Source organism: Labrus bergylta, chromosome 16 (assembly GCF_963930695.1).
Source record: "Labrus bergylta chromosome 16, fLabBer1.1, whole genome shotgun sequence".
Lineage (NCBI taxonomy): Eukaryota > Metazoa > Chordata > Actinopteri > Labriformes > Labridae > Labrus > Labrus bergylta.
This window is the reverse complement of record NC_089210.1, coordinates 17,407,175-17,435,120: the sequence shown is the minus strand read 5'-3', so window position 1 is coordinate 17,435,120 and position 27,946 is coordinate 17,407,175. Positions and strand designations below refer to the sequence as shown.

Here is a 27,946-nt window from a genome sequence, read left to right as displayed (position 1 = left end):
TCAGATAATAAATAAAGCCCATCTCAACTTAAGTCCCCGTCCTTTCACCTGTAGCCCGCTCCTGTTGCTGCACGTTTTGACAGATTAAGGCAGCTCTATTCATTAAGTTTGGATTAGTTTGCAGATCAAACATATGTTAACCCTCATGCACCACTATGGACATTTTTGTCCATTTGGTCAAACTTTACCTCTTCATCTGGTCATCATTTTGTCTGTGTTAGTGCATATGGCACACATTTTTGTAAGAAAGTCTCTCTTGACACTTTTTGGAATGCAAATTTAATTTTTTGAATAGATCAATAGAACACTGTGAAACATGTTTACGACCCCCTTAAGTCACTAAGGACAAAAATGTCCACTTCCAAAAAACTGCTATAAAAATAGGACAGATTCATATTTTTTTTCTACTTTTTTTTGCATAAATCTCTTAAACAACTCCAGCCCTGCTCAAAACTAATAAATATTGAATAATTATCAGGAATTTAACCCTTTAAATGCCAGTTTGATTACATGATTCTGGCATTTAAAGGGTTAAATTCCTGATAATTATTCAATATTTATTAGTTTTGAGCAGGGCTGGAGTTGTTTAAGAGATTTATGCAAAAAAAAGTAGAAAAAAAATATGAATCTGTCCTATTTTTATAGCAGTTTTTTTGGAAGTGGACATTTTTGTCCTTAGTGACTTAAGAGGGTCGTACATGAAACTGATGCCTGAGGGTTAACAGGTTTCTCTCCCTCTCCCCAGCAGCACATGGGTATGGATGGGCTGGCTTCCAAAGAAATATGAAATTAGTGATTTGTAAACTTTACATTTTTGTAATCAATATCATTGTTTTTTTATCGTTAAATATTCGTTCTGGTATAAATAAAATGTTTATAGCCTTTGCATCAGTTTTGTTCTAATCCATTTAAGCCCCGTCTCATGTTGATGCCCGTCCCAAACTGAGGCAGGGTCATCTGACCGATTTGACTGAACAAAAGCCCGGGCTGCTCATTGAAGTGTCACAGCATGTTGTGTCATTCTGAAACCTTAACATGTAAAGTACTCTATTTCAAAGATATGAGAGCGAAGCTGCAGCCAAATGAAGTCAGAAACAGCTGTGAGGGAGGTTATGTGTGTTCATGAAGCATAACAAAATGTTCACACAAAGCGTGCAGGTGTGTGTGTGCTGAAGAGGAACGAGCGTGCACTTTTTAATCAGCTGATTTATGATAACTGCATTCTTAAAAGGGGGGCCGTTTTAGGAGCTTATTGCTTAAAATAAAACAACAACAACCAGACAGCCAACAAGGAGATCATCTGAAAACACTTCAGGGGAGAAAAAAAGCACTCACAAAGAAATTGTTACAAATCTTTTATTAAGATATTTATTATTTAATCCATGTCGACATTGCTCTATGATTTGTATTTATTTATCTTACAGTCGTTAATGTGCAATTACCTTTGATAATGTTGGGTCACAGTTACAGGGCTTTCACAAAGTTATTGGCACTTGGAACACAGAGAGAAGGAGGATGACAAGTACAGGATGTCCACTGGTGCTACAGGGTTACAGAGGGGAAGGAGCAGGGGTCAAGACGTGGGGCAGACCAGTTTCTGCACAGGTTGTGAGAAAGCGTTGTTTCTGGGTAAGTATATACCTCATGCTGCGAGTGCACAACAAACAATCTGACCTCTATGTGTGTGTCTATATATAATGTACAGTATTTATCTATACATGTGTATTATCATATTTATATATGTACTGCTCAGTGACAAAAGGTTCCCCATGCCGTGCCGCACCTTATCCGTTCAGGTGTGTAGGTCTACATGTGGGAAGGTGAACAAAACGTTTTTTCACTCCTAATGATGCGAGGAGGGGGGGGGGAATTAAACGAGACGATTGGGATGTTATGAGTGATACGACTCGACCGTTTGATAGTCGGCCCTGACTTTGAGTAAAACCCCTGATGTGGCGTAACCACGGTTACTTCTGCTCCATCCTAACCCCGCCATTTAATAAAAGCTCTGCTTGTGACGCACCGATGGATAAACTGACGGCTCAGTGTTTAGGAACCCTGTTTAGACTGCCTGCTCAAGGCGCCCCCCCCCGCGACGCCTCGCCTCAGTGTGAATGTCACAGAGGTGTGACGGCGTAGTACCACCTCTGTACCGTCGTCAGAGGTAGTAACGGAGGCGAGCCGGAAACACTGGAAGACAGCGGAGCCAGCAGGAGAACAGCGCGGTGTGGATGTGGAGCCCCTGCTGTTTCCACGCAGTGTGAAATCACACACTGGGACGCCGATGTCACGCCATCGTGTAAACAAGGCGGTAAAGCTTTGTTGCAGGAAAAACAATCTGGATAAGTCGACAGACTGCCAGTTGAAGGGAGGGGTTACTTACGACCCTGATGGGGCGATATTGTGACGCCCCTGATCCTCCATCGGATGTAGTAACAGAGGTGTAATGATGGGGGGTGATGATGCTGAGTAGTGTTGGAGCTGGCGAGGCAGGGCAATGCTTTGTGTGTGTGTGTGTGTGTGTGTGTGTGTGTGTGTGTGTGTGTGTGTGTGTGTGTGTGTGTGTGTGTGTGTGTGTGTGTGTGTGTGTGTGTGTGTGTGTGTGTGTGTGTGTGTGTGTGTGTGTGTGATGCTCCCACTGTGAGCTCACATGCTGGGACGCCATTCTTCCCCCCGTTACAGACAGATGCAGTGTGTGAGAACAAAGGCGTGAGTGAAGCGGGGGATTGTGTCCTGGCGTTGTTGAAGAACTGCGATCCGTAAAAGGGGGCCAACGCTGCGTCTGTATCTGAGACCGCCCGTGTTTCCTTACAATCGATGCTGATTTCAGCAGCACCAAGCGAGCGACTCGGAGTGGAGTCATTCAGGAGGTCACAGTGGAACCGTCAGAAACTCGTGTGAGCCCTCGATCGGCCTCGTTTTTAATGATTAGCTTATAATGATTTTAGAAACTTCAGACACTTCTTTACCTGTGTTGCATGAATACTTCTTCTAGCAATAACAGTCGTCTTATGAATGAAATCAGGTGGTTTTCACCGGTTTTATTTCAGTTTTTTGGGGGCAGGAGCGTCGCTAGATTTAGGAGCCACTTTGCTAAATTAGAGTTGCTCGATTGAACGTCCCAACTTTAAATTTGGAGCTCCTGGTTTTATGATTTCTCTTTGTCCTTTCACTCTTGCACACGAAGCAATCATCTCTGAATCTAGCATCGATTTAGTTTGACAATTTTTTTTTAAACCTAAAATCCGGTTTTCTGTGTAACATAAACTCAAACTTTAAATGAAGTCTCCGACAGAAAATAACGGGCAAAGATGCTAACTAAAGGTACCGCAATAGTTACAGACCGTTTACACAAATGGACATCGGGCCTCAGCCTCCTGCCGCTGCCCGGTCTTTAAACAGTCTCTGGGGTGAAACACACAAAGCTGCAAGTGTAAACTTGGTGAAAAAGACACTCGGCATATTTAACATTAGCGCTCCGATTAAACCGCTGCTTTGCATCTGTGAAACACATGAACAGACTGGATGAAGTGAAACCTGAAACAGCTGCGTAAAGCAGTCTTTAAAGAGGTAAGAGGGGGAGGGATGCTCATGTGGCATCTACAGTCAAATGCAAAGCTTACTGAGGTTTTGTTGGTATTACCCTTAACATGATACTTAATGCATTTTTGATCTGTCTTTACATCAGTCCATCAAACTGTTTCAGGGAACTCAGCCTGAAGATATTATCTATCATGCCTCTTGTTGAATTTAAATCATGATTGAGAAAAAAACAACTTTTTTTTTGTCTTCAGAAAAAATAAACCTTTAAGCAAAGCCTCTGAGGAGAAAGTAGTTTGAAGAAAGCTTTCAGCTCCTGAATCACACTCTGTCACTTTGTATCGGCCCTCGCTACAACAATGAACCCCCCCCTGTACCAACCCGTGTCATCGACAGGTCAACATGCATCCACAAACACCAACGTTCACATAAAAAGGTCAGTTATTGACGTGTCATAAGAATCAGGTGCATCCAGCAACAGAAAGGAAGAACACTTGGGATTCGACTCAACAGTCTTCTGGACTATTTACAGTCAGGGTTTTTTTTTTTTTTTTTGTGCCACTTGTTAAACACAGGCAGACGTGAGAGACAAAAGAAGAAGAAAGAAAAACATCTAAAGGGCTTCAGGTGCTACACAACATTTCTCAAAAAGGTGCATGAACCACTGGTTCTTCTCATTAAGGTGCAGAAACGTACGTCCGCTCGACCTCTCACAGAAGGTGCAAAATCATAGAGGTGGTGCGTCAGATACATGAATAAACGACATACTGAAACACACAGCCATGCAGAACAGACCCTCCCTCTGAACCAAAGATCTGTCCACACACACACACACACACACACACATGATCGTACCATAAAGCCTTTTTGATTCAAGCCATATCCCCCCCCCCCCACCTCATCACTGTGCCCTCCAGGCTTCTGCTTGTTCATTTCAACTTAAAGGCACATTCCAACAGTTTGTGAACAGACGAGCAGATTTCTCTCGTTACTTCAGGAAAGAGAAGAGACTAGCTGAGTGTTTGTCACATCATGATATAACCTTCGTATTTCTGCAGTCATCTTCAAAAATGGTGGGGCCGATTGTTCAATTAGAGGAGGCAAACGTTGAGATCATAGAAAACAGTCAGGACAGCTCAATCAGTCTAAATCTTCCTTTTTTCAGACGGCCAGCGGGAGATGAAATGCTTTAAATTTAGCAGTTCCACTGCTCATTCCATCCCTCGCTTCTGTCAAGTGAGATAAAAATAAAACGACTACGGGTCCTATGAGAAGACTGCTTTTATATATACCGCTTCTTTTCTGCAAAAATAGCACTTTTCCTTTTTTTCCACAAGACCTCTTTCAATAAAACATGAAGATCGAGATTTTAAAACAATCCCTCTCACTCTCCTCGCTCACACCATATCCTTGGCATGGGCACTCGTATAAATATAGTTTATCCTCTTAAAAATATGACCATCTGTGATAACCTTGTCGCCCTTCAATTATCTTTACATCATCTCAGTAAAAAGATCTTTCCCTTCTCTCGGCTTCTCTCACTTTTTTTAGACAAAGAAAATTTTGGAAAAACAAAGATGAGATTGATTTCTGTAAGACTGCACAGTGAAACACTCGGGTGAGATTTTCTGGTCTCGATAAAGGATGCAGGGTGAAGGTTACTTGCAGGTTGATGAGTTGAGGGTGCACGGGGAGGAGAACAGGTAGTGTTCTTTACATTTTGCAATCTACTTAAGTTCCCTTTCCAAGGCTGGAATACAAGTTGTCAGGCTTGCATAGAGAAAAAATGCCACTGACACTTACATTCAATATACTCGGCCCCTCTCCTCCGAGCCACCTTTACCTCCTCAGGCTGCACAGGCAGCTCCACCCACCTGCAGGGAATGTATTTAATATGCAACCGTGGATGTGTTATACACCTTAAAAAGACAAGGGGAGGCAGAGGGCAGTTAGAAGAAAACTTAACACCCTCTCACTCCCTCCCTTTCCTCTACTAACTCCATCCTACAGTCATAAAGCGAGAATTAAAGTTTTCACGTCCTGGTTACGTCAGGGTGCCAACAGCTGTTGACCCCGCAGTGTGGTTCAGACAGTCACATGTGAGAAATCAGCGTGGGCCAAAAGAGTGAGGAGGCAAGCAGAGCCGGGGAATACTGGTATGTGTGTCACCAAACTTTCAACCTCCCCCTCCACAATGTTCAAAATAAGGGTCCTCCGTCCCCGCCCACACCTGGTAGTGATTCACCTGAAGAGCCACCGGACTCCATGCCCACGCCGCCGGCTGCCTCCAGGGAGGCGGGGTCGAAGGACTGGTCCGTCCCCAGGGCGTCGTCCTCCATCTTGACCACGTCGGGAAGGAAAGCGGTGTAGGCGTCGCTCTCGGCCATCAGCAGCTTCAGCTTGGGGATCCAGCTCTTTCGGACCACTCGGCGGGCGTTGGTGCACATGTCGGCTGCGATGGCGTTCATCTCGCTCTCTTTGAAGCTGGTGGCAAAGTTCTGGCAGTAAACTGATGAGAAAAGGGATAAAAAGAGGTTTGTACAGACTGCAATTTACGCTGTGAACCACAACTGGAACTAAACAGATGGGACCCTGAACAACAACAAAAAAGTGGTGATCACATTATTCAGAGTTGAATAGGCATCATTAAAAGCCTTGTTTTTTTTCTGATGCTAACTTATTTTTATAAGTTAGTCGTTCTTTTAACATGTCTGAAATGTTACAGGTGTCCCGTCAACCTGCAACACTTTCAGTAATGACTCCACATCTTGTCTGTTTGGGGAATAAATTATTATCGACAGATCAAATTCTCACCAGTAGAAATGAGTTTAAAAAATGCTCAAATCTGCCTGCTCAGGAATTCTAAAACCAAATGTTTGCAAGCACAGATAAACACTAAATGACATACTGTATTTAATGGACAGATTGAGATGATCTTTTAAATCGTGTCCTGCATCAGCTGTAGGGAAATGTACAAGTTAAATGAATGCAGTTGTCAAAGGCAAACCAGGTCAACCATAAAAGTTAGATACGCGAGTATGATGATATTTTCTGCATGGATTATGATTGCAGGAGGACTAAAAATAAAATGTCTGATTTGGCCGAACATTCCTGTAAAATGTTTGGAGTATTGAAGCCTCAGCTTTACAAAGCCAGCTGAAACTCCACTGAAGCATCAAGCTCTGCGTTAAACATATAAACACATTTCTTTTTCACACACTTAAGTAAGGGCCTCAGATTCAGTTTGGCGGTGCCATCTAGTGGTCACTTCATGTTGTTGCAGAACGTTAATCATTATACAGTTGGTAGCACGTCATCTACACTTTGCACTTCATCCAAAGGAGTTCAAATGAACAATCTATCATTTAGTATGTGTTAAATCCTCAATTAGACAACATGCACATTCCCCTCTATCTGTTGTCATCTTTACACTCATATATATGATGTTTGCAGAATAAATCCACAGACAAAACAAAACAAGGAGGCTCACATTTGACCGCGTGCAGAACTCTGTTGTCCAGGGGTTTGCGGCTCGGGTCGTTGGTAGATGAGCGGATGCCTGTTCCACAGCTGTTAGCCAGCGTGTTCCTGATGCACCAGAAGAAGAATGAGTAACACCGAACAGAGAAGACAAAAATAGCTGTTTAATCCCAGCAGATAAAAAGAAATACATTGATTTCTGTATAAATACTAAAGCTTTTGCCAGCTCAACATCAAACACATGCAGAAATAGACGCAGACACACAGATGGAGACGGACGGCAGGAGCAGACCTGTCAAAGAAGGCGGCCAGCAGCCTCCTCAGCAGCACCTTGTGTCTGGTCCCTGCGCTCACATGACAGTTCATTAGCTGGGCTCTGGATATATACACAGAAGTACCTGCAAACACACACACACACACACGCACGCAGAGAGTATCAACAAATGAACGAACCGCCACACATCAGGAGTACATATCAGCATTAATGACTCGGTATGTCGTCTCACTTCACGGCGCGTTTCACATCTTCAGATTCTGATTATGTGGGTCAGATGCAGTCAGGATGTTCACTCTGATTTACCGGTGCGGAGTTTCTGTTTATCTGGAGACAATTCTGACTCACATCAAACACTGCAGCTGTGGGCGGGGACTGAAGAGGCTCTGCCTCAGTTACATGTGATGGAGTTTTACTTTTGTTGGTTTATCATTAATTTAAAAGAAGCTTCACACGTGATTCTGTTATCGCAGCTGATGAGCTTTTTGTCGGGAGGTTATGGATTACGTAACTTAAAAACTAAGAAAGTGAAGAATAACATTAACAGGCGGTGCAATTTCCTGAATTATTGTAAGCATTATGCATTTATTTTTTTATTTCACTCTGAATTCCGACGAACCCTTTCCTTTTTTTTTTTTTAAATGTCTCACTCCTTCTCTTACTCACATGCATACACTTAACTAAATGGTATGCACCTCTAATTCAGCCTGTGAGGTAACACAGACATTGTCACAGGACTTCCCTTACACAAACACACTGAGTCACATGTGCAAGAATGCAGCATGCCGATGCCAAGTCAAGTCATCCGAGGACGGCTTCTTCCAAATATATGTCACTGGCTCTGTCCTGCTTAAAGTCCTTAACCTTTCTACATTGAATAATGTTGTGTAACTTTAAGAGCTAATCCCGATGCCGACACTGACAAACCGTTCTGTGCATGTTATCATCTAAAACTCAAATCTATTGTTATTGTTAGCTTCTCTTGAGCCCACATGAATTACGTACCTGAGACTAGCTCTAGTTTCTCAGCAGGGTCTCCTTCCTCGTACAGTTTGGGATGACAGCGGTTTCCTATCTGAGCGATAAGTTCTGCAGGGAGACATGTTAGATCTCTGCCTCTCATCCGTCCCCGTGTCTCTGTGTGGTCGGGCAGAGCTTCAACGCGCTCCCCAGCCGCTGGAGAAACACAGCACACACCGACATTAGGATAAAAAGCCACATCACTTTTTCACACAGATACAATAGATAGTGGGCCTAAACGTTAGAACACATCATCATGTTTTCAGATCAAATGAACATAATCACTCCATCTCACGTTTATCACCTGTGGCTCCCATGTTGAGCATGCTGTACATCGTGTACATGTTGCAGATTTGCCTGTACTGCTCTTCGGCGCAGTCTTCCGTCCCTTCTTCCTCCTCTTCATCATCGTGGTAGCTGATGGGTGAGTCACTGGCGTAGGTGCTCAGGGTGCCGGGGCTGGCGCCCTCTGACATGCCGAGACCGGCCGCAGAGCTCCCGTTCGTGCCGGCACTGCTGCTGAGCCCACCGCCGGCCACCATCCCAGCCAGGCTGGTTGCCGTGGCACCCATACCCATGGCCAGTCCGAGGGCTCCAGGACTCTGGATTGCACTGCCGCGCACTGCCTCCTGGGAATAACGAGCGGCCTTCCTGGCCCCTCCTCCTCCTCCTCCGCCCGAACCCATTCCTCCTCCGTCCCGGCTGCTGCCTCCCTCCCACAGACGCTTGGCGACAGGAGTGCAGACCACCGAGTAAGGAGTGGCGGCTTCTGGATGGCTAGCTGGGTGCTCTGTCTTCACTCGGGACACCAGAGAGAGCGGCGTCACGCAGGACGTGGGTCGGGCCGCACCGTTACCGGTCTGTGTTACTGGACTCTGGGGCTCAGAAGGAGGGGCCTCTTCAGCGTGGAGGCCCTGAGAGTCACAGCTGGGGGAGGAGACCTAGAGATGAACAGAAACTTGGTGTTAGCATACATAAGTGAGCGTGTTCACCAGGCTATTGGCTGGGCTGAAGAATCCTACAGTTTGACATTTCAGCAACCATTGAACAGATTTCTCTCAGATTTTGCAACAGTCATTAATGAATTTCTGTACAGCTTTCCCGATGATTAATGCAATGTCCCCACCAAAAGCCTCAAAAACTTTGAGTCCCAGGAGTTTATTTTCAAAGGCTTTAAAGGTTCCTCAGGTCCAAAGTTGTGTGAATTTCCACCAAGTTCTTATACCCGTGAAGATTACAGAAACTCTGAAAGTACAGAGACTTTATCAACCCTAACATAACCCTCCATATGTAGAACCCTACTCACACTATAATGTTACTTCTGCAAACTCTGGCCAGTGATTCAAAGCACACAACAAAAACATGTATTTCTTGCAGCAGACACCCCCCCCCTCAGATAATCCTTACTTTCAGGAAGAACTCTGTGCCCTTTTCCATGATCTGTTGGATCTGCAGGAAGCCCGCAGTGTACATGAGGAGAAACTGATCCCCCACTGTCATGCTGAGACGGCCCGTGTAGCAGAAGGATAAAATCTGCTGGAAGCTCTGAGGCTGCACAGCTGACGGGAGCTCCACTACAGTCGGGCTGGTTTCATTGCAGCCGCCTCCTCCTCCGTTATTGCTGCTGAAAAGGTCCCGGAAATAAGAACTGCTCGCAGCCAGCACGGCTCGATGGGCCTGCGACATAAAGCAGACGAGCACAGAGCAGAGATGAGTGTTAAATGTAAGAATGGTGACATCAAACACTGATTTGGAGCTCTCCCAATGTCTTTGGAAAGAAAATAATCCTGTCGACTTTTTACGACTTTTCAAAGACCCAAACAAAGAAAAGTTTGTACCATTCAGCGTTGGTGCTTTTTGGATTTGATGTGGGACTCCATTGAGTCCCATTTTATCAAGTTTTAAAAGCACTTTTTCAAATCTTCCAAGTCGCCCAATTATTATTCCCTTTTTTTTTTTAATCGAGAAATGTTTAGGCTTTCTTAAGATTTGTTTTTGCCCTCACTAGATAGGACAGTGGACAGAGCAGGAAATCACGAGAGAGAGAGAGAGAGAGAGAGAGAGAGAGAGAGAGAGAGAGAGAGAGAGTGGGGACGGACGTGTGGGAAGGAGCCGCAGGTCAGACTAGAACCCTGACGACTAAAGCCTCGGTACATGGGGCACGACCTAACCACTAGTCTAGCTAAATATCTTTGAACGTTCATCTCCTAATCTTCTTCTCCTTCTGTTCCCAGTTTGAGATGCATTTTTAATATGCTGACACAAATGCAGGGAATCGTCATGTAAGCGCAAATCCACAAATACGCAGCCATTATGCTACAAGTTAGCATGCTAATAAACAACTTGTTAATGGAGAATATTGTGAGCTTCATTCAAAGTGTTACCAGGACTTTTTAAGACATTTCATGGCCTTCAATTTTGCAAATCTGATATGACCTGCAACTACGACTCTGAGCGTGTTTTCTCAAAGATGCATCCTTTATCCGATAACTTCAGAAAAGAGAGGTGGGATATGAATATATAATCATTTAAGGAGGTGCAGCTGTCATTTCATGTAAGAAACCAAAGCATCCACTAAAGTGTCAAACAACATCTGAAGAAGAACGTCGAAACAATCTGATAGTTCAGTAAGAAAATGAAAAGGTGATGCATCGTCCACGCAGCGCCATTTCTTTAATCCACCACTAAACCACAGGACTAAATGTTTACACTGAACTTTCAAATAGTTCAAAATGAAAACACCCTGATACTCTGCCGTCTCCTCCTTACCTTGAAGGCGTGGCCTTTGACCACCACGGAGACATCACAGTAGAGGCCCTGCAGCCGCTGCTCATTCAGACACTCTAAGACATTGTTGCCGAAGTTTGGGATCGCCATCTGGAGGGTCTGGGCCATGGTGCGCCAACGCACACCGCCAAAGGGTCTGCATGGGAGAGAAGAGAAGCCAAGTGAGAAAAAAATAAATCAACTGTATTCAGAGACAAAGTTTTATCCCGTCCAGCGTCTTTGTATGACACTAGGTTTTTAAACAGAGGTGTGGTTGATGTTTAAATCCAAGGTCAGCAGGTTTAGTTTCATCCTTTCTTAAACAGGGATCGGACTGTCGTTTGAGTTTACCAATCCCCACACAGTATTAGTTAAACTTGTTGTAATCTCACACAGCGTTGCAGCCAAAGCTCCATCGTGTCAAGTTAGACATTTAGAAATTATAACCAAGAAAGTTAAACAGAAAAAAAACACTTAAGAGTAAATAACTCTTCTGATGTCCTCTGAGATTTTAATGAGCACGAGGACTGGAGTGAAATTCAAGCTTCAACCGCAACTAACTATATTTTGTTCAGCTGTGGACGCCTGTATGTATGTGCACTTTAAAGGCATGCAACAACTTGCGGTGTATTGTTGTGTTAGCATGCTAATGCTAGCGATCTTTATTATGCTCGTATCTTCACACTGCATGTAAATTTACCTGAAATGAGCGTGATCTAGAAACACAGTTAAGCAGTGAGTACAGTATGTTATTCTTCTTTTCTCTAGTCCCTCAATTAAACAACTTTAATACAAGAGGGGAGGAGTCAGCCGGCCGTCCCGGCGATGTAAACAAACTGAAGATAGGACTCGGAAAATTCTGAAAACATCACAGACAGTGGGACTCGGGTGTTACACCCATTGTAGACAGTCATGACTCACAGAGTTATTTTCAGAGGATATACTTGATTTAGATTATATTTAAGTGTGAAAAATCGCATATAAAGCCTTTAAGGTGAAGCATTGTTAAGTTTTAATGACAGTAAGAGTGGGAAACTGGGGTGAGAGAGTGGGCGTGGGCATGCAGCAAAGTGCAGAGGGTTTTGAGTCGAACCCGGTCGCCTGCTTGATGGATTACAGCCTCTGTAGTTATAACCGCCCGGCTATCTGGTGCCCCACCACTGCTGCTTACCTAACAACCCAAAGAATCTTCATTTACTGTCAAATAAAGGTGCATATTCTAACATTTAAGAAGCCTGACAATGGAAATGTTTGACGTCGCTGTTTCAGAAATGTATTAATTAAACCTAAATAGTTGTCAGTTTTCATTTTATCCAGTCCGGGGTTGATCGATGCAGCTCTACACTCTGTGTGTTTGATGCTTCATCTCTGGATGTTTGAGCAGGGCAGCGGTCAGGGCAGACCCATTTAAAGCCCTCGTATTTACAGTGTTTTATCTGCTGCTATTGTCTTTGTGTAGTGGGGGTCAGCAGGCAATGTGGGGCGGGGGTGTAATGTAACAGGCTAACATTCCAAGACAGGAAGTTGGAGGAAAACAGACGTAAACAAAACAGGCGGGGAATGTTTAGCTTAACAATAAAAATGGCCGACAGTCTTCACCGGGCAAACTCGTTCAAAGGAAGTACAAAAACAAACGATTAAAGTCTATGTTTTTATCAGCTCCAGCCCATATTATTTGTAATGTAATGCCTCTGTCCGAGAGGAAAGTAGTCCTGGACAACAAAAAAACAGATTTTTCACCATTTGCATATCCAGCCGACAAAGGCCACAAACATTTCTTCACACAGTCCCACTGAGGGCTCTTGGCAGGCTCGCAGGACGTTGATATTTGAAACAAAGTTTTGTTGAGGCTTCCAGTGGATAATCTACATTGCATTAATCCTATACGTCACTCCCAGCCTCTCAGAAGTTGTTATTGCCAGGAGCAGGCTCAGTAAAAGCCTTTTTATTTTCTGTCTTCTATGAGCTATAAAATCCCGCCGTCCTTGGATAACTGGGTCACATTCTGTTATTCTATGTGCAAGTGAGTGTGTGTGGCCTAAACAAACACTGCATAACATGTTTCCACGCACTGCTCTCAACAGTAAGAGGCAAACAGACCCCCATTGCCCTGCATCCGCTCTAAGATTCCTATATTATGTCAATATTAAAGTGAATCAAAGCTCCCTCCGCTGAGATTCGAACACGGTGCATGCAGGCAGCAACTTGTTCTCAGTTACTTTATACACCATATAGTTTATTTTATGATTCAGGGTTTGTATACATTACCTTGTTTCCCAGAATGAAAGGGGGAGGAATCGACTTTTTGAGTACTGAGACTTGACATGTATAAGCATTAAATGCCCTCTGTACCCATAACAACCATAAAACCTCCACTACAACAGTGAACTATAAAACTACCCAGAGATAAGCACATGTGGCATTTTCATCGACCAGAAAGCAGAACAGCGGTGCGGGCAATAGACTGTATATAAAGATGGACGGAAGAAACAGATGCATGGGAGTGAAGCCAGAAGATTTAGAGCCCCCCCCCCCCCGTCTGACTGGCGTCGTATAAACTCCTCTATGTTAGACACATTTTTCCTTGTTTCTTATTTTCATTTTGACAGGTGTTTTTGCGCTGTATTGTGTTGTAGTCATATTTTTGGGGGAGGAGTTAGAGTGCGGCTCCTTCCATGACGGTGAGTGTCTGCTTCAAACCGACACAAGAATCTGTTCTGCTGTGGACTGTACCCACCATGCAGACCCTGGTTGAAAATAATCGGAATATGTCTGCTTCCATCTCGGGGGTTATTCTGGCTTCATCCTGCTCGACAGGAGGAGGCGGGGACACGCTGTCCATTCTTATATATCAGTCTGTGGTCTGGACTCTTTTCACACATGATGAGCACATTTATAAGCCTGCACTGTACAAAAGTCTACATGCCAAAGCTACTTTTCACACAGCTGCTTCCCCCCTTTGAAGTGTCGCACAAATCCATGCAAAGCACACATAAATATATACTCCAGATTAACGAGAATCTCTGACACCACGAGAGCAAAACTGGTTGAAGCCCACCCTGTGAGAGGCTACACAACCAACTTTGGTGTGCCTGACTGATGAGGGCAGGAGTGAGCCGCCCCATCATATCCAAAGCCTTTCACTTGGGACCTCGCCAAGCTCCAGGGTAAAGAGAAATGCTCTCTTTGTCTCTGTCTCACTCAAGCTCTCTCTCCCTCATACTAAAACACAGATGCGCACACACACAAACTCAAACAAACCCACAAAAGGCACACTGAGTCACACACAGGCATTAGACAATACTGCTTGTTTACAGTTTGGCGAGCCGCAGTAAGCACACATGCGTGCACATAAAGACACACAGGCACAGAGCTGAGAGCAGGGAGTGTTTGCACAGTTTGTCCTGACAGTGAGAGAGAATGTGACTCTTGTGTGTGTGTGTGTGTGTGTGTGTGTGTGTGTGTGTGTGTGATTTTGCATGTGTGTCTTTATGCACCAAGGAGGGGCATTGAGGCCTGCAGAGATGAGAGGGATCATCTCAGGTCCTTATTCCATTAAATATATAGAGCGCAGCGATGTGAAAGAATCAAATTCACCCGAACTCACCCTGTGGCTCGGATCTCAAACCAACTATCCTGTGAGGAAAGTAGGTCAAACATACTCACAACATGCTTAAGACCAAAGACTTTTCATAGTCAGCCTGGTGAATGTTTTGTTAGCATTCATAGAAGCTCATCTTGTGTTACGATGGGACAGCTGTCAACACATTTCCAAATGCATACCTACTTTCAAGTTTGTCCAGTTGCCCTATTAAAAGCAGCAATTTGCTTTGCTAAGAGCATGATTACTGTGGAGTCATTGGTGCAGCTGGCACACAATGCATTCCCTCTATAGGCATTTCCTGGTTTTAATGTGCTCATGCCTGCATGGCAGTGCTACTCCTATCAAGTCAGACACAACCTACACACAGGCCTGGTTCTTGGCTTGTCCTTATAGAACAGGAATAATCGGAATATCAAAGAACAGTGGCATCAAAAGCTTCAAAACTTCATAACTCCACATTACTGAGGAATACATGATGAGTGTCCCGACCACAGTCTGACTCTGTTCAGTGCTGGTGAAACGAGAAAAGGATGCCGGGTAACGGGGAGCAGATAAGGGGCTCTGGACACGCTGTGTGCCAGGCTACCCGCCGGGAGAGCTCCAGTGTCTGCTGGCACCGGAGACGGGACTCGGCGGGGGGGAGGAGAGGAGAGGGGAGGAGGGGGGGGGCGACACAGGATGGCAGCAAGCCCCCGGTGATACCCGGGTGAGGGCGACGCTGTGTTCCTGTTTACGTGCCATCAAATTACAGGAACGCAAATCAGTCTTAGTCATCTACAGTAGACAGATCCGTGGCAACTTCCTCGTCTCTCCCCGCTGACTGTCATAGCTGAAATGTTTGATGCCCTCTCTCTCCCCATCTCCGCAGCAGGCCCATAGAGGTGGCTAATGGCTAAGCTAACAGCGCTGTTAAATATTTTTGGGTTGGCCCCGGCGCACCATCCACCTCATGCACACTCAGCCCAGCTGCACAATGTCACGCATTTCCGCGATAACCCACACTCAAAAGAGACAAACGAGACACTTACTGCCTGTGCAGACGAGGTAGTTGTGCTGCGACGCCGGTTGTCAAGCTTCAAATGTTGCTTATTTAAATATTTTGGTGATGGGGGAAATCGCTCCCCCTGCCATTCTCCATTCTACCGACATCAACAGGTCATCCCAGGACACGCAGCAGCTGAGGGCGAGCCAGACGGAACCAGTGCGGCACGGAGCGGGGGGGGGGAGCACAACAAGGCACAATTCTTTACAACCGGCGCTCAAGAGCTGCCGTGCCAAAAAAACCTGACTGCCACCGCATTTTCGCATATTTCAGAGAGTAACTGCAAGAAATTAACCATTTAACTACGAACATCTTATTACAAGTTCATAATACGGTTATGTCTGTGGTGAAAGAAAGTTTAGGACTAGGCCGAATACATCGCAGACTTTTCTTAAACCTAAACTGTGTGATGGACTGTGTTAGGGCTCAACATCAACCCAAATCCAGGACACCAGCACAGACTCCTCTCCCCACTCCTCATCCTCCTGCTCTATCCCCGGTGGGTCCTCAGACGACCCCGGCCGGGCAGGACGCCTCACACAGCGGCAGACGGACACTCACCCCCTCGCTGGGAAGTTGCTGCAGACAGCGCTGGTTCAAAGGAGGAGAGGCAGCGCTCTTTCTCCCCGCTTTTCCTCGCTCCAGGCAGCCATTCAGTGTGAGCGAAACGCCGATAGCAGAGACATCGAGGGCGGCACAGTATCCCAGGGGATTGAGGAACACAGAAACACTGATCGCACCGAGCAAAAGACGAGGAAGACACGCATGACGCGCTCGTCGCTCAATCTCATGTTCGTTTCGAGCGCACGGTCAGTTTTGGGGGAAACCTATCCCAAAAGTGCGCATTGGCACCGCAGCAGCAGCCTGCGAGGGAGCCGAATCTCACTCTTTTCTCTCCCTCTCCCTCTCTCTCTCTCTCTCTCTCTCTTTCTTTCGCTATCTCTCTCTCTCTTTACTCCGCAAATGAGCGATAGATTTGGGAAAAGTAGGCCGTGTGTGTGTGTGTGTGTGTGTGTGTGTGTGTGTGTGTGTGTGTGTGTGTGTGTGTGTGTGTACTTATTTAACTTGGGTGAACTCGGTGCGCGCATATAAAGTAGGGATAAAGCCGCGCCTTCTTTGGTTGTAAACAAGTAAAACCTTGTGAGAAAAACGCAGGGTGCTATGTGACACATATCATAGGCTATACCTACACTTTCACCTGTGTTCAACTGCTATAAACCGCAGATTGATCTCAGTCATGCTGCTGTTTATTGAATGAAGACCTTACCATAGGTCACAACATATCAACACATTAGACCTCCTCTCCACTTTGTTATTCAGGCTTTTATGTGCACATGTATCTACATCCATTGTGTACACTTGGTGTGCAGAAAACAGAATCCCAACTTTGATTTCACTGAATATTGTGTACCTCAGATTGTGCAAAACATCTGACGGAGGTAATAAACTGAACAAAAAAGCACTTGACAGACCGTTTGAGGTTTTTTCAAGGCACATGCACGCGACCCACTGAAAACAGCTCCGCGACCCACCTTTTACTAGAAGTGAAATTAATCCAAAATGGTTTTAAGTCAAGCCTCCTTGCTTTACAGAGAGGACCTAATAGATGACAGACAACCCCATTAGCATTGAATGCAAAAATTAAACAAACAAAAATATGTTCATTTTATCAAATATTAAAACTGTTTAAGCCAAGGGACATCCTCCGGTCTCATAAAATGAAGCCAATGCGCAAGTGCAACATTCTGCAGTTCCTCAAGTGTCCACTTGAGGCTGGCTGCAGAAGCACAGGAAGTCACATACACACCCATTAAAAAAACAAAAACTGTTTTTACAGCAGAGATTAACATGCTTACAGCCTGGTTGAAAAAACGAATAGGTCTTAAAAGCTCATTTTGCATTTTATGAAGGATAACAGTTATTCAGGGCTTTAAGGGGGTTCCTGGTTTGAATCCCCATCATACAGGAGTCTCTCTGTGTGGAGTCTGCATGTTCTCCCCATGCATGTCTGGGTTCTCTTTGGGTACTCCGGCTTCCTCCCACAGTCCAAAGACATGCTCATTAGGTTAACTGTTCTTTTACATTATTTCAAGCTATTGTAAAGGGTTTCTTATATTAATATAATATTTCTTAAATATGAGATGAAGACATTGTTGTGATTATGTGTACTATGTTTACATGAAAAGCTTATAATTATCTGTGAAACCACTGCGAAATGTACTCACATCTCTGTTGTTGCTTTCACAAGTCCAGTCACACATTTGCTTGAAACACCCACCCAGAAATGACAGCAGATATCCTGGAAGTACTCGTACAAATAAATAAAATGACTCTGTTGCTGCACCAGTAGTACGTTTATGTTTGTATGGGCTTACTGAAATCAAAGCCAACTCTCTTGGTTACCTTTAAAGGCATGTGGTCAGGTTATAAATACTCAATGCTTTATGTTTTACAATGCAATTTATATAGAGGGATTCCTTCTCAGAATATCTGCAGTGCAACAGATAATGGGATTCAATTCCCCAATTAGCTGAGCAGTATAGTCTGCGCCATTATTGCTTGAGAATGCCCCTGTGATTTAAAGAAATTAGAAAAGGGAAAGCAGGTACACACTGAAAATGTCATTGTAATAGGTAGGCTACTTATATACTTAGACTTATCACTCGACTGTGAAGACACTCAGAAGAACATCAGCCAAAAACAAAAAAAAATGTAAGAAAACATCTAAATTAGTGCTCCAAATTTAAGTTTTCATTTACACTATGTTCTCAATGTAATAAAATTAAATCTTAATATTTTTTATGCTGCCCCCTTGTTCTCTACTATTGTTTTACATGATTTATTTTTTTACATTTGTTTTTTATTGTTTATTATATTGACTATTATATTGTTTTGTATTTATTTTTTCAACTACTATCATTACTTAACTGTGTATTGTGTGTACATTTCTACTTTGAAAACGAAGTTTGTTGCAAAAAAGGCAACTTTACTTTACCTTTTATATCACATTTCTTTCTCTATTTGTTTTGTCACAAACGATTGTAGACTAAATACTAAAGTCATAACAGAAAGAAAAAGCTTTGATTCAAATATTCTGTTCTCTGTCGCTCACATTACATTAATACAAAACACGTGTCCTTGCCCTTTTTACGTTTTTATGTTCTTATGTTTTATATTTTTTACTCTTTTAACTCTATTTTCAAAAATGATCATTTGTCATTTATTTGCAAACAGTATTTCTGTGTGGGCTGTAAAGCACTTTGGTAAACAGAGCAAAAATGGATTGAATAAATAATTGTATGTATGACCACACCCCTCCTCCTCTGCTTCCGGTCAACACCTAATGATAATGATCAATAACATGATCTTGATTTACAGATTCTATATAAAAAAGACAATGAAAATGATTTAGCGTCATTAATCTCCATAAAATCATATCTGTAGACAAAGCGCAGCAAACAATCCACTCTTTGACATCATCTGTGGAAGTCCGTCTCCATTATCGTATCACAAGTTTCTTGTCGGACTGTAAACAATGTAGCGCATTAAGTTTTGACCGCGCGGAAGTTGATCGCTAATGAACGGCCACACCTGAAGCCCTCTGTCGTCACACGGTATTCCATGATGTCCGAGACTGAACAGGTCGTTATCTACCAGATGTAGGCATAGCATCTCTTCTGTAAGAAAAGGAGAAAAACACATTCCTAAGTTTTAATATCGTTGGGACGAGGGTATGGAGGACTAAAAGTGCCAAAATTAAATATATCAATATATAATTAATTAAATCATTAAATGTGTCATCAATTATTTAATATTGGAAATAAATCAACAAATATATAAATAAATATATAATTATGTAATTAATTAAATGCATGTGTTATTAAATAATTAAATACTTCTTTAAATGTGTCATTAATTATTTAAAATTGGTAATATATAAATAAATAATTTATGAAATACATAAATAATTATTCAAAATGTTCATTCATTCTATGTAAAAACACATCTATTTATTCCACTATTTATTTAGAGCTGTAGTCTGACGTCACTTTCCTGCGCCGTCCACTTTGCCATTTCGTTTTCGAGTTGATTTGAATTATGATCACTTTTTAGCACGGCAAGTTTGAAAACGAAAAGCCCAAGACCTTTTCGTTTTTCATTTGAATGATGTCATACAATATGCATACATAGAGAGTAAAAGTATAAAGCAAACTGGATGACTGAATATTAATTTTAAATTTAGGTCAAATAATGCACCTATATTATGAAAATTAAAACGTGTTTCTGTTACTGTATTTTCATTTTAAAATGAGCTTTTTCATTTGAATTATGATACAGATTTAGCGGGGCATTTTTTGAAAATGATAAAGCAAATGTCATTTTCTTCCTCATTTTAATTTAGTCAAAGAATGTGCATTTTTGAAGTTGAAAACTAAAATTCAAATTAGATAAATTGATCATCATTTTATTTTAGAGTCAAATAATACACTCATATTCTGAAACTTAAAAAGCCTTTCTCTTAATGCATTTGAATTTTCAAATTACTTTATCATTTGAATTTTGATCACTAATCGCGTCCATAGCATGAGCTCTCCAGTGAGTTGATAACAGATATTTTAGACCTGGCAGAGAATGTTGACGCTGGAATTTTGGACCCTGAACATGTGGCTAGCAAAGCAGAGGGATTTATTGAAGTTCTTGGAGTTATTTCCGCTCTCTCTGACCAAGATATTGACAGAAGAGTGTTCACAAACTTAGAAGAAGTTTTCCAGCGCTTCTCCCGTACTGGGCCGCAACACATACACGGACCAGGGCGCCACGGCTTTTGACATACCCACTGCCGTTCTAGAGCATCATGTCCGGTGTGGGCTACCAGCTCATGCAGATCCTCTGTGATTGCTGCCATGTTTGTTTGTTTGTTTGTTTGGCGGGAAACCGCCTAGTCTGGCAACCCTGCAGACCAAAGCAATGGTTTGTGACTCCATCAGTGTTAATCCCGCCCACTGAGTTTGATGGGACAGGATGACAGATAAAATTATTTTATGATGCACTGCTGGAGCAGGAAACATGAAATAATTAAATAAATAGTGGAATAAATAAATGTGTTTTTACATAGAATGAATGAACATTTCAAATAATTATTTAAACATTTATTTAATTATTTATGTATTTCATAAATTATTTTATATATTATATATTTCATTTTGGTACTTTTAGTCCTCCATACGAGAGGAATGAACCGTTTGCCGGAAAAGGTTCGTCGAGGAGTTAACATCTTCTGTTGACGTTTTTCTTCACACCAAGTAGAAGTGGTGAATCAGTTATGGTTAAACATTTATTATATTTAGCTATGTTGCACTGTCTGTGTTCATGTGATGGTTACTGACAGGCTACATAGCTAAGGTTTACACTGTAAACAGTATTCTGAAAAATATAAAATAATAGTCATGAGGATGTGTGGTTTGTGTCTAACAAGTTTTCTCACATCTGGATGATAAGATCTGTAATCCAGAGTGTAACAGCTATAGTAAAGTGCTCATTAATCCTTAGTAGAGTTTTTTTCTCCACATTTTACCTTCATAAATACATTTGAGCTTCTGTTATTTGATTATGTTTAGTTAAATCCAATGCTAAATGAATAAAATGAATGAAACTAGCCAATTAGTCCTGGTAGATATCCTGTGAGACTGTCACTCCAGTTACCTCAAAAAAGAGGGAAAATTATTTACAATATTTATATTTTTATAAATAGTGTATGTAAAGGATTACATTTATTAATCAAAACATTTCAATAGTTAATTGGGATTAATTGCATTTTTAAACACATCCATTTTAGCATTTACAAAAAATGCTAACTTTTATTTTGAATTTTTGTACTCTCTTTAGCTGAGAATACTCTACTTGCTGGTTGAATTCAATCCTTTTGTTTTGAAATACAGTAAGGCCCTTCTGGTAGATGGAAGGTTACAACATGAACTTAAGCACGGAAACAGTAAGTGGTTAGGGATCCCAAACTGACGTCAAACTGCTCAAAGGAATGGCAACAAAGGTCAATGTGTGATATCATAAGGTCAATGTGTGATGTCATTAGGTCAATGTGTGATGTCATGAGGTAGATATTACTTTGGACTTGTCAGCTGAGCTGTCTGAGAGTTTGTTGAAGTGAAATGAGACATTCAAAGATGCAGCAGTGTCCTTCTTTTACATCACTGAGACTACAGGGAGACACTGAGGACGACGATCTACGGGGAGGCTAAAGGGACAAAATAGCATGTGCTTTGAAAAACATAATGATGCATTCATTTCAAACCTTAATTAATCACAATTTACTAGTTAATGGTGACAGCCCTACAACATTGAACTAACTTTACTGTGGAACATGAATAGAGGGTATCCACACCAGCCAAAATTGTTCCTGATAGAAAACAACGTATATAATTGATAATGCAATCTAAACCGTCATAAAAAGTGTGTCCAAGATGCCCAGCTGTGCAGTAATATATAAAGCATTGACAGGAGTTTAAGGGTCACCTAGTCTAGAAGCTGCTGGAAAATCTGCCATCATTTTTTTAAATATTTAGTTTAAAAATCAAGAGATATTTCACCCAAGTTGTCCTGTGAACTTCTGAGGAAGCAGAGCATGCGTTGCTCTCTCTGATCATAAACTGGTTGATGATGAACTCATAACTCTTTTTATTATTTTTATTTTTTTCAGTCACAATAGTCAAATAATTCCCTTACAAGGAGTTGTACACATAAGGTCAGGATAGATAGAAACTCTGGAGCTGTGATGTGACGGTAATTTTGGATATTAAGACAAGGAGGTCTTTCTCCAGATTTCTTCCCTCTGTTTGATTATCCTACTCTGATTGTTTGTGTTCATCAGAGCCGAGCGTGTGGTGGGAAAGGACGCCGACCAGCAACATGGAGACGTGGAATTGGACGCTTACTCAAACATCCAGAGGTACATAACAAAGGTGTGTTTTTAGTATGTAGGGCTGACGCCTCTAAATAGTTTTCTAGTCGACTAGTAGTCTTTATTCTAGGCTTGGCGTCTGCTAGTCAACAAATCATGATATATTTATTTTATACCTTTATTTAGATATAGGAAACAGTGGAAAGAAGTCAGAAATTGGAGAGAGAGAGAGGGGGTTACATGGGGTTTGCACACTAACCACTAGGCTATCGGTGCCCCTCAACAAATGATTATTATATTAATTTGATTATTAACTAGAACAGCACGGAGAGTTCTGTCACTTTGGCCCTCTGAGCTGTAGATCGAAGACCTTGCAGATGAATCAGTTTGTCTTAGGCTTCTCACTAGAAAACTTTGTAGCTAGTGGAGAATGGTTGTGTGGCTTCATAGTAATGCTGCATAAAACAGGTGCTTTACTCACCTACTGTTCCCAACATAATTCATTGGATCTTGACTTGACTAGAGCTTATCTGGACTCTCTCATAACATAAAAAAACATGCAACTTATCTTTCTCACAAGTCCACCTTCCGTAAAGGTAAGTAACACTTGAAAAGGACTGACAGACACTCAGACAAACGATGATGCAGCTTCTAGTTGGAGTATTAAACTTAAAATTTGATCAAATATTGAGGGGAAGCCTGAGTGTGTTGTGTATCTTTGTAAAAAAAAAGCCAAAATCCTTCATAGGAAAACTAACCGTCCGTCTGGAGCACACGTGTGGCATGCTCAGGTGAGTCGAGTTAGCTGGCTTGATAAAAGCTTGATAAAAGCCAGCGAGCCTTTCTTTCTCTGAAATCATAGAAATAAACATAATGATACCCGCTGCCTGGATTTAACTTAACAACCATGGCCACAAGCTTTGTATGTGTACAACAACTCGCATAGCGACCCCACGATGCTATTTTCACCGAGTTGGCTTCATCTCAAAGAGCAGGTTGCATTGTGGTCAACATGTAATATTGAGGGTTCTTTCAAAACTGTTAAAGTAGAGTAATAAGTCAGCGAACCTTCACAACAGGGTCCAAAGTCTCTAACTAGATTCTTCTCCTCTGTTGCCCCCCGGTGGTAAAATGAACTTACAAACTCCAATCGATCAACAGAGTCCCTTTGCACCTTTAAGAAAAAGCTAAAGACCCAGCTCTTTCATGAATACCTACGACCTTAATGATGATGATGACGATGATTTTGATTTTGGATGATGCGGGTAATGATGTTGGTTTTGTTTGATAATGATGATTTTAAGATGGTTTCTATACTGATCAGAGCTCTCAAGAACTGTCGTCAATGTTGTGCTTTGCCTCTGGTCACTTCCTGTCAGCACCTGTGTGTCCAATCTGACTCAAAGCTGATCGTTTGCTCTTACTGACATTGTTCCGTTGTTTTCTAGATCCTTGCTTGTGTTATACTTACTCTCTGATGTACCTCACTTAGGATAAAAGCATCTGCTAAGTGAATTGTAGAACTATAGCCAGTACAAAAAAATACGTAATCGCCAGCTAAGCTCTCGAAAAAACAACAAAATCAGTTCACAGGCCAAGACACATGGCAGGTTGTTAGCAAGTAGCCCCATGCTGGCATAGACATTTTTGTTTTCAATATCTTTTGTAAGCCTGAATTACATTTATCTGTTCTCTGTCTCGTAAATTCCTCTTAGACTTCTTCAGTTTACAATGGCCATGTGGTTGTAGACCCAATGATGTTGATGAAAACATGACAGTGCTTTACTGTCCAGGTGATGTTCCATGATTAAAAGTTAAATGTCCAATTTCAACCAATGCTTGCTGACTTGCAGACTTTGTACTGTATGTACGTTCTCGAGTGCCTGGGGGGGTCTATCCAAGCGTGCAAATCATCTTTTCTACGGCGGGCCTAAAGCAAACTTTCTGCAGACGTCCAGAGAGTGAGCTTGGAGTGAAGACTTCATAATAGCTGTTTCATTAATTTATCAAAATAACTTGAGGTATTCCTGCAGATGTAGACTTTGATTCCATTGTCATAAATACGGGAGTGAACTTGGTTAGATCCACTCTGGGAAAAAGCAAACAACAAAGGTCACTCATGGAATGTATTTTTCCACAAATACAATTCAGTGACACACTGAGTGCAAGAAAATACATCCGTTGCTTGGTGGCAGTAAAATACTTGACACTCTTGTTCAGTATTTTCAACAAAGATGGAGAGGAAGAAAAGACACAAGCAAGTTTTTCAATGAATACTCAGGCAATACTTATATGTAATCCAAATGTTTTGTGCAAGTACAAAAACATTTTAGATTTGTTTTTAAATCAAGATGTTATAGCTGTCACAGTTCTATGAATCACACATTTGGGTTGTCTCTTTTACTATGCCTTTGTTGACGTGGGGTATGTTGAAAAAATGAAATGAAAGCATTTTTACTCGGTCTTGTCTCTGTCCCAGACTGGGCAGACTCTGGATTTTAAATCAAGACTGGTCCAGAACACCACTGACAGGCTATCTTTCCAAGTCATTACTGTGATTAGAAGGAAAACACCTCTTATTTACAAATAACTTCAGATCAGTTGTAGTTTTATTTTTCCCCCGGTTACAGCTGCAACCTACCCGGTGTTACGGTCTAAATGAGTGACAAGCCCTCTGCACACAAGATAATGATTTTTCATTCATATTTATGGTCTTGGTCTTGTCTCGGTCTGGCCCTGCCCTGGTCTTAGTCTTGACTCGGTTTCCATCCTTAAATGTCTTGGTCTTGGTTAGTGTGGTCTTGACTACAACACTCTCTATGACCTATGTTTTTATTTCAATAAGCACCTGAGAAATGAAAAAACACACTACAAAGTAAAGAAATAGCAGGGGTTCTTTTAATGACAGCATACAGGCTCACTGGGGCAATTAAATCTAACAGCTATCATTAATTTGATATGTAATGCATATGTATTTGCTTAGTTGTCGAGTCAGATTCTTTGGACCGGTGAATACAGCTTTGTTTTTATATTTTAGATTTAAAGTTTCACAGTGTTGCTGCCACAATATTTTGTCCAGAGACTCTTTGAATTCTGACTACTCCATGCAGTGGGTGTACTTTTGATTAGCATTGTTTTCTTTTGCAGGTCGCCAACTTTTCCAAGACATTTCTTGCAGACTCCAGTCTCACCTTCTGTGATGTGTTCACCATCGACAGTGGAACAAGGTTGGTCTATTTTAGTATCATTCATTTTCCTAGCTTAGTCTTAAACAGCTAATGTACATGCATGTTTGGTAAATTCATTTGCTGCCACATTAAATAACATCCAATATTTAGAAGCCAACAGCATATAGCTACTAAAGCCATTTATTTTAGCATTGTCTACACGTTTATGACAATGAGGATACATTCAGGATTGGTGTCTGATCAGGGTGTACTCTTCTTGTAAGCCCTGCTTTATCACTCAACATATTTCTTTTATGACTCTTAATCAATTCTTTGTCTTTAATATCTCTCTAATAAAGTAATAAATAATAAAATGTTACAGGCACATTGTATCTGAATGCTCAACACTTTGCATCTCCTAATTGCACTAAGTTAGGGTAAGACATCAAGATCAATCTTTATTTCCAGGAAAAGCTGATATAGGGTACATGTTGTATTCAGAACTCCACTACTTTACATTTAGCATGTGAGGCTGGGGGCTGCTCGCTACAACCACAGCCCTCTGCTGACGGCCACTGGGCAGTTTGTGGTTGAGTACCTTGCTCAATGGTGCCTCATGAGTAGTTGTAGGAAGAATATTTCTCCTATATGTGTGAGGATGTTTGGTTGTTACTTGTCCATGGTTTATGTTGACACTGCAAAGGGGTCAAGCAAGGACCCAGAGGGAGGGGGCTTGGCATTAGAGGATGGAAGGGGAATGGCGGTGTTAGACAGGGAGACACTCTTAAGACAGCCTGCTGGGCATGGTGTCCTGCTTTCCTGTAGCTGGTCCCTTGGCACTTAGACTGGCAGCAGCATGGAGGGACTCCATCCCAGCAACAGCGTCATAGATTTGGGCTGGGAGCCATGGGTTCCCCAGCCAATCAGGGCACACACAGTGCCAGATCACTCTAGAGGTAGCCAATAGTAAGCCTTGGTGTGCTTAGTGTCATCCCTCCCAGATGTGAATTCCTTCAGACCCACAAGGTACACAAATGCAGACACAGACATGCAGTTGTAACTCAAAGTGTGCACACATTGAAAATAACTGTATGTACAGGTACAGGAAGGGTAACAAAAACAGTCTCTGTTTTTCAAATGAATGTACTCCTGTGTCATAGCATTTATTCAGTCCAGCTCAGAGCAGACAGTATCTTGAAATGACTCCACAACTTGCGTTGCACATACAGGACACAACCCACTACTTCTGTATGTGGAGCTATGTCTCACTCTTGTGGACAATCTGAGAATTACTGGGATGCCGATAATGTAAGAGAAATATACTATAGCATTATTAGCCTATCATCAGGGAACATTATTTACATATAAAACATTTCTTATAATAAAATCAAGCAATTACTGGCAATCTTTGTTTCCAATTTATGAATATTTATTTTCTCAATGCACAAATGATACAGGATTTTTTTTCATGACATTGGTGGCATAATCTCAAAAGAATTAGCATGTAGAAAAGTAACAAGATGTAAAACAGTTGAAAGGAACATAATGATGGGAGCATTTCTTATCCCATTTAAAGATTAACAAGACCAGATACAATCAAAAATCTCCAGAAGTTCACTTTTTGATCTTGAAAGTTGATCTGTTCCTGTGATCGCCATCATTTAGTCTAAATGGGAAAAAAAGGGTTTAATGGTTATAGATGTGGGAATTTTTTTTTTTTCGTAAAAGACTTCAATTTAAACTCCCAAAACACTTAAAATTACTGGAGTAATCATTAAAAAAAAATCAGAGATGTCTCGATAACTCAAGAGATATGAAATACTCTGCTAGAAGATGAAATCTAAACACCAAGGCTGTGTCCGAAATCACTCCCAAATTCACTCGTGAACATGCCATTTTTGTGGTCCGAATTCTAAGTGAGCATGATCATACCTTTATATAGTCCACTCATTGTATCCCACAATGCATTGCAAAAGTAGTGCACAGATACACAAATAAATTAGTTTTGGTGCAATAATGTTTCATTATATCAAAAATTCTATATCTTATAATTATTCATTATTTATGACTGTTTTGTGAAAATACACTCAGTATAATACAGGGGTGGCGGCTGTGGCTCATTTGGTATAGTCGTCGC

The 27,946-nt window shown here is 41.9% G+C and overlaps 1 protein-coding gene and 1 long non-coding RNA gene across 4 annotated transcripts; one reads left to right on the top strand and one right to left on the bottom strand.

Moving 5' to 3' along the window:
- Nucleotides 1-1,342: 1,342 nt before the first annotated feature.
- On the bottom strand, nt 1,343-16,765 carry nacc1a (nucleus accumbens associated 1, BEN and BTB (POZ) domain containing a). 3 transcript variants are annotated; one of them, XM_020658306.3, is made up of 8 exons: nt 16,288-16,765; nt 11,084-11,237; nt 9,722-9,991; nt 8,610-9,255; nt 8,300-8,470; nt 7,313-7,418; nt 7,031-7,128; nt 1,343-6,049 (listed from the first exon to the last, which is right to left on the bottom strand). In XM_020658306.3, the coding sequence occupies exons 2-8, from the start codon at nt 11,207-11,209 to the stop codon at nt 5,739-5,741; spliced, it is 1,728 nt and encodes a 575-aa protein (XP_020513962.2). In that variant the 5' UTR covers nt 11,210-11,237; nt 16,288-16,765; the 3' UTR covers nt 1,343-5,738. The 3 variants fall into 3 exon arrangements, with proteins under 3 accessions (XP_020513962.2, XP_020513964.2, XP_020513963.2); XM_020658308.3 differs by having other exon boundaries at nt 8,619-9,255; nt 16,288-16,764; XM_020658307.3 differs by lacking the exon at nt 16,288-16,765 and adding an exon at nt 15,713-15,865.
- On the top strand, nt 16,398-26,000 carry LOC114921780 (uncharacterized). Its single transcript, XR_010668836.1, has 3 exons — nt 16,398-16,535; nt 22,613-22,690; nt 25,790-26,000. It is a non-coding gene; the product is annotated as an uncharacterized lncRNA (long non-coding RNA).
- The last annotated feature ends 1,946 nt before the right edge of the window (nt 26,001-27,946 follow it).

Excerpts from the sequence above, each read along its gene's own strand:
- nacc1a (XM_020658306.3), bottom strand. The coding sequence starts at position 11,209 with ATGGCCCAGACCCTCCAGATGGCGATCCCAAACTTCGGCAACAATGTC. Across the intron at positions 9,992-11,083 it reads TCAAAGGCCACGCCTTCAAG|GCCCATCGAGCCGTGCTGGC; the intron begins GTAAGGAGGAGA and ends TTTATGTCGCAG. Across the intron at positions 9,256-9,721 it reads GCACAGAGTTCTTCCTGAAA|GTCTCCTCCCCCAGCTGTGA; the intron begins GTAAGGATTATC and ends GTTCATCTCTAG.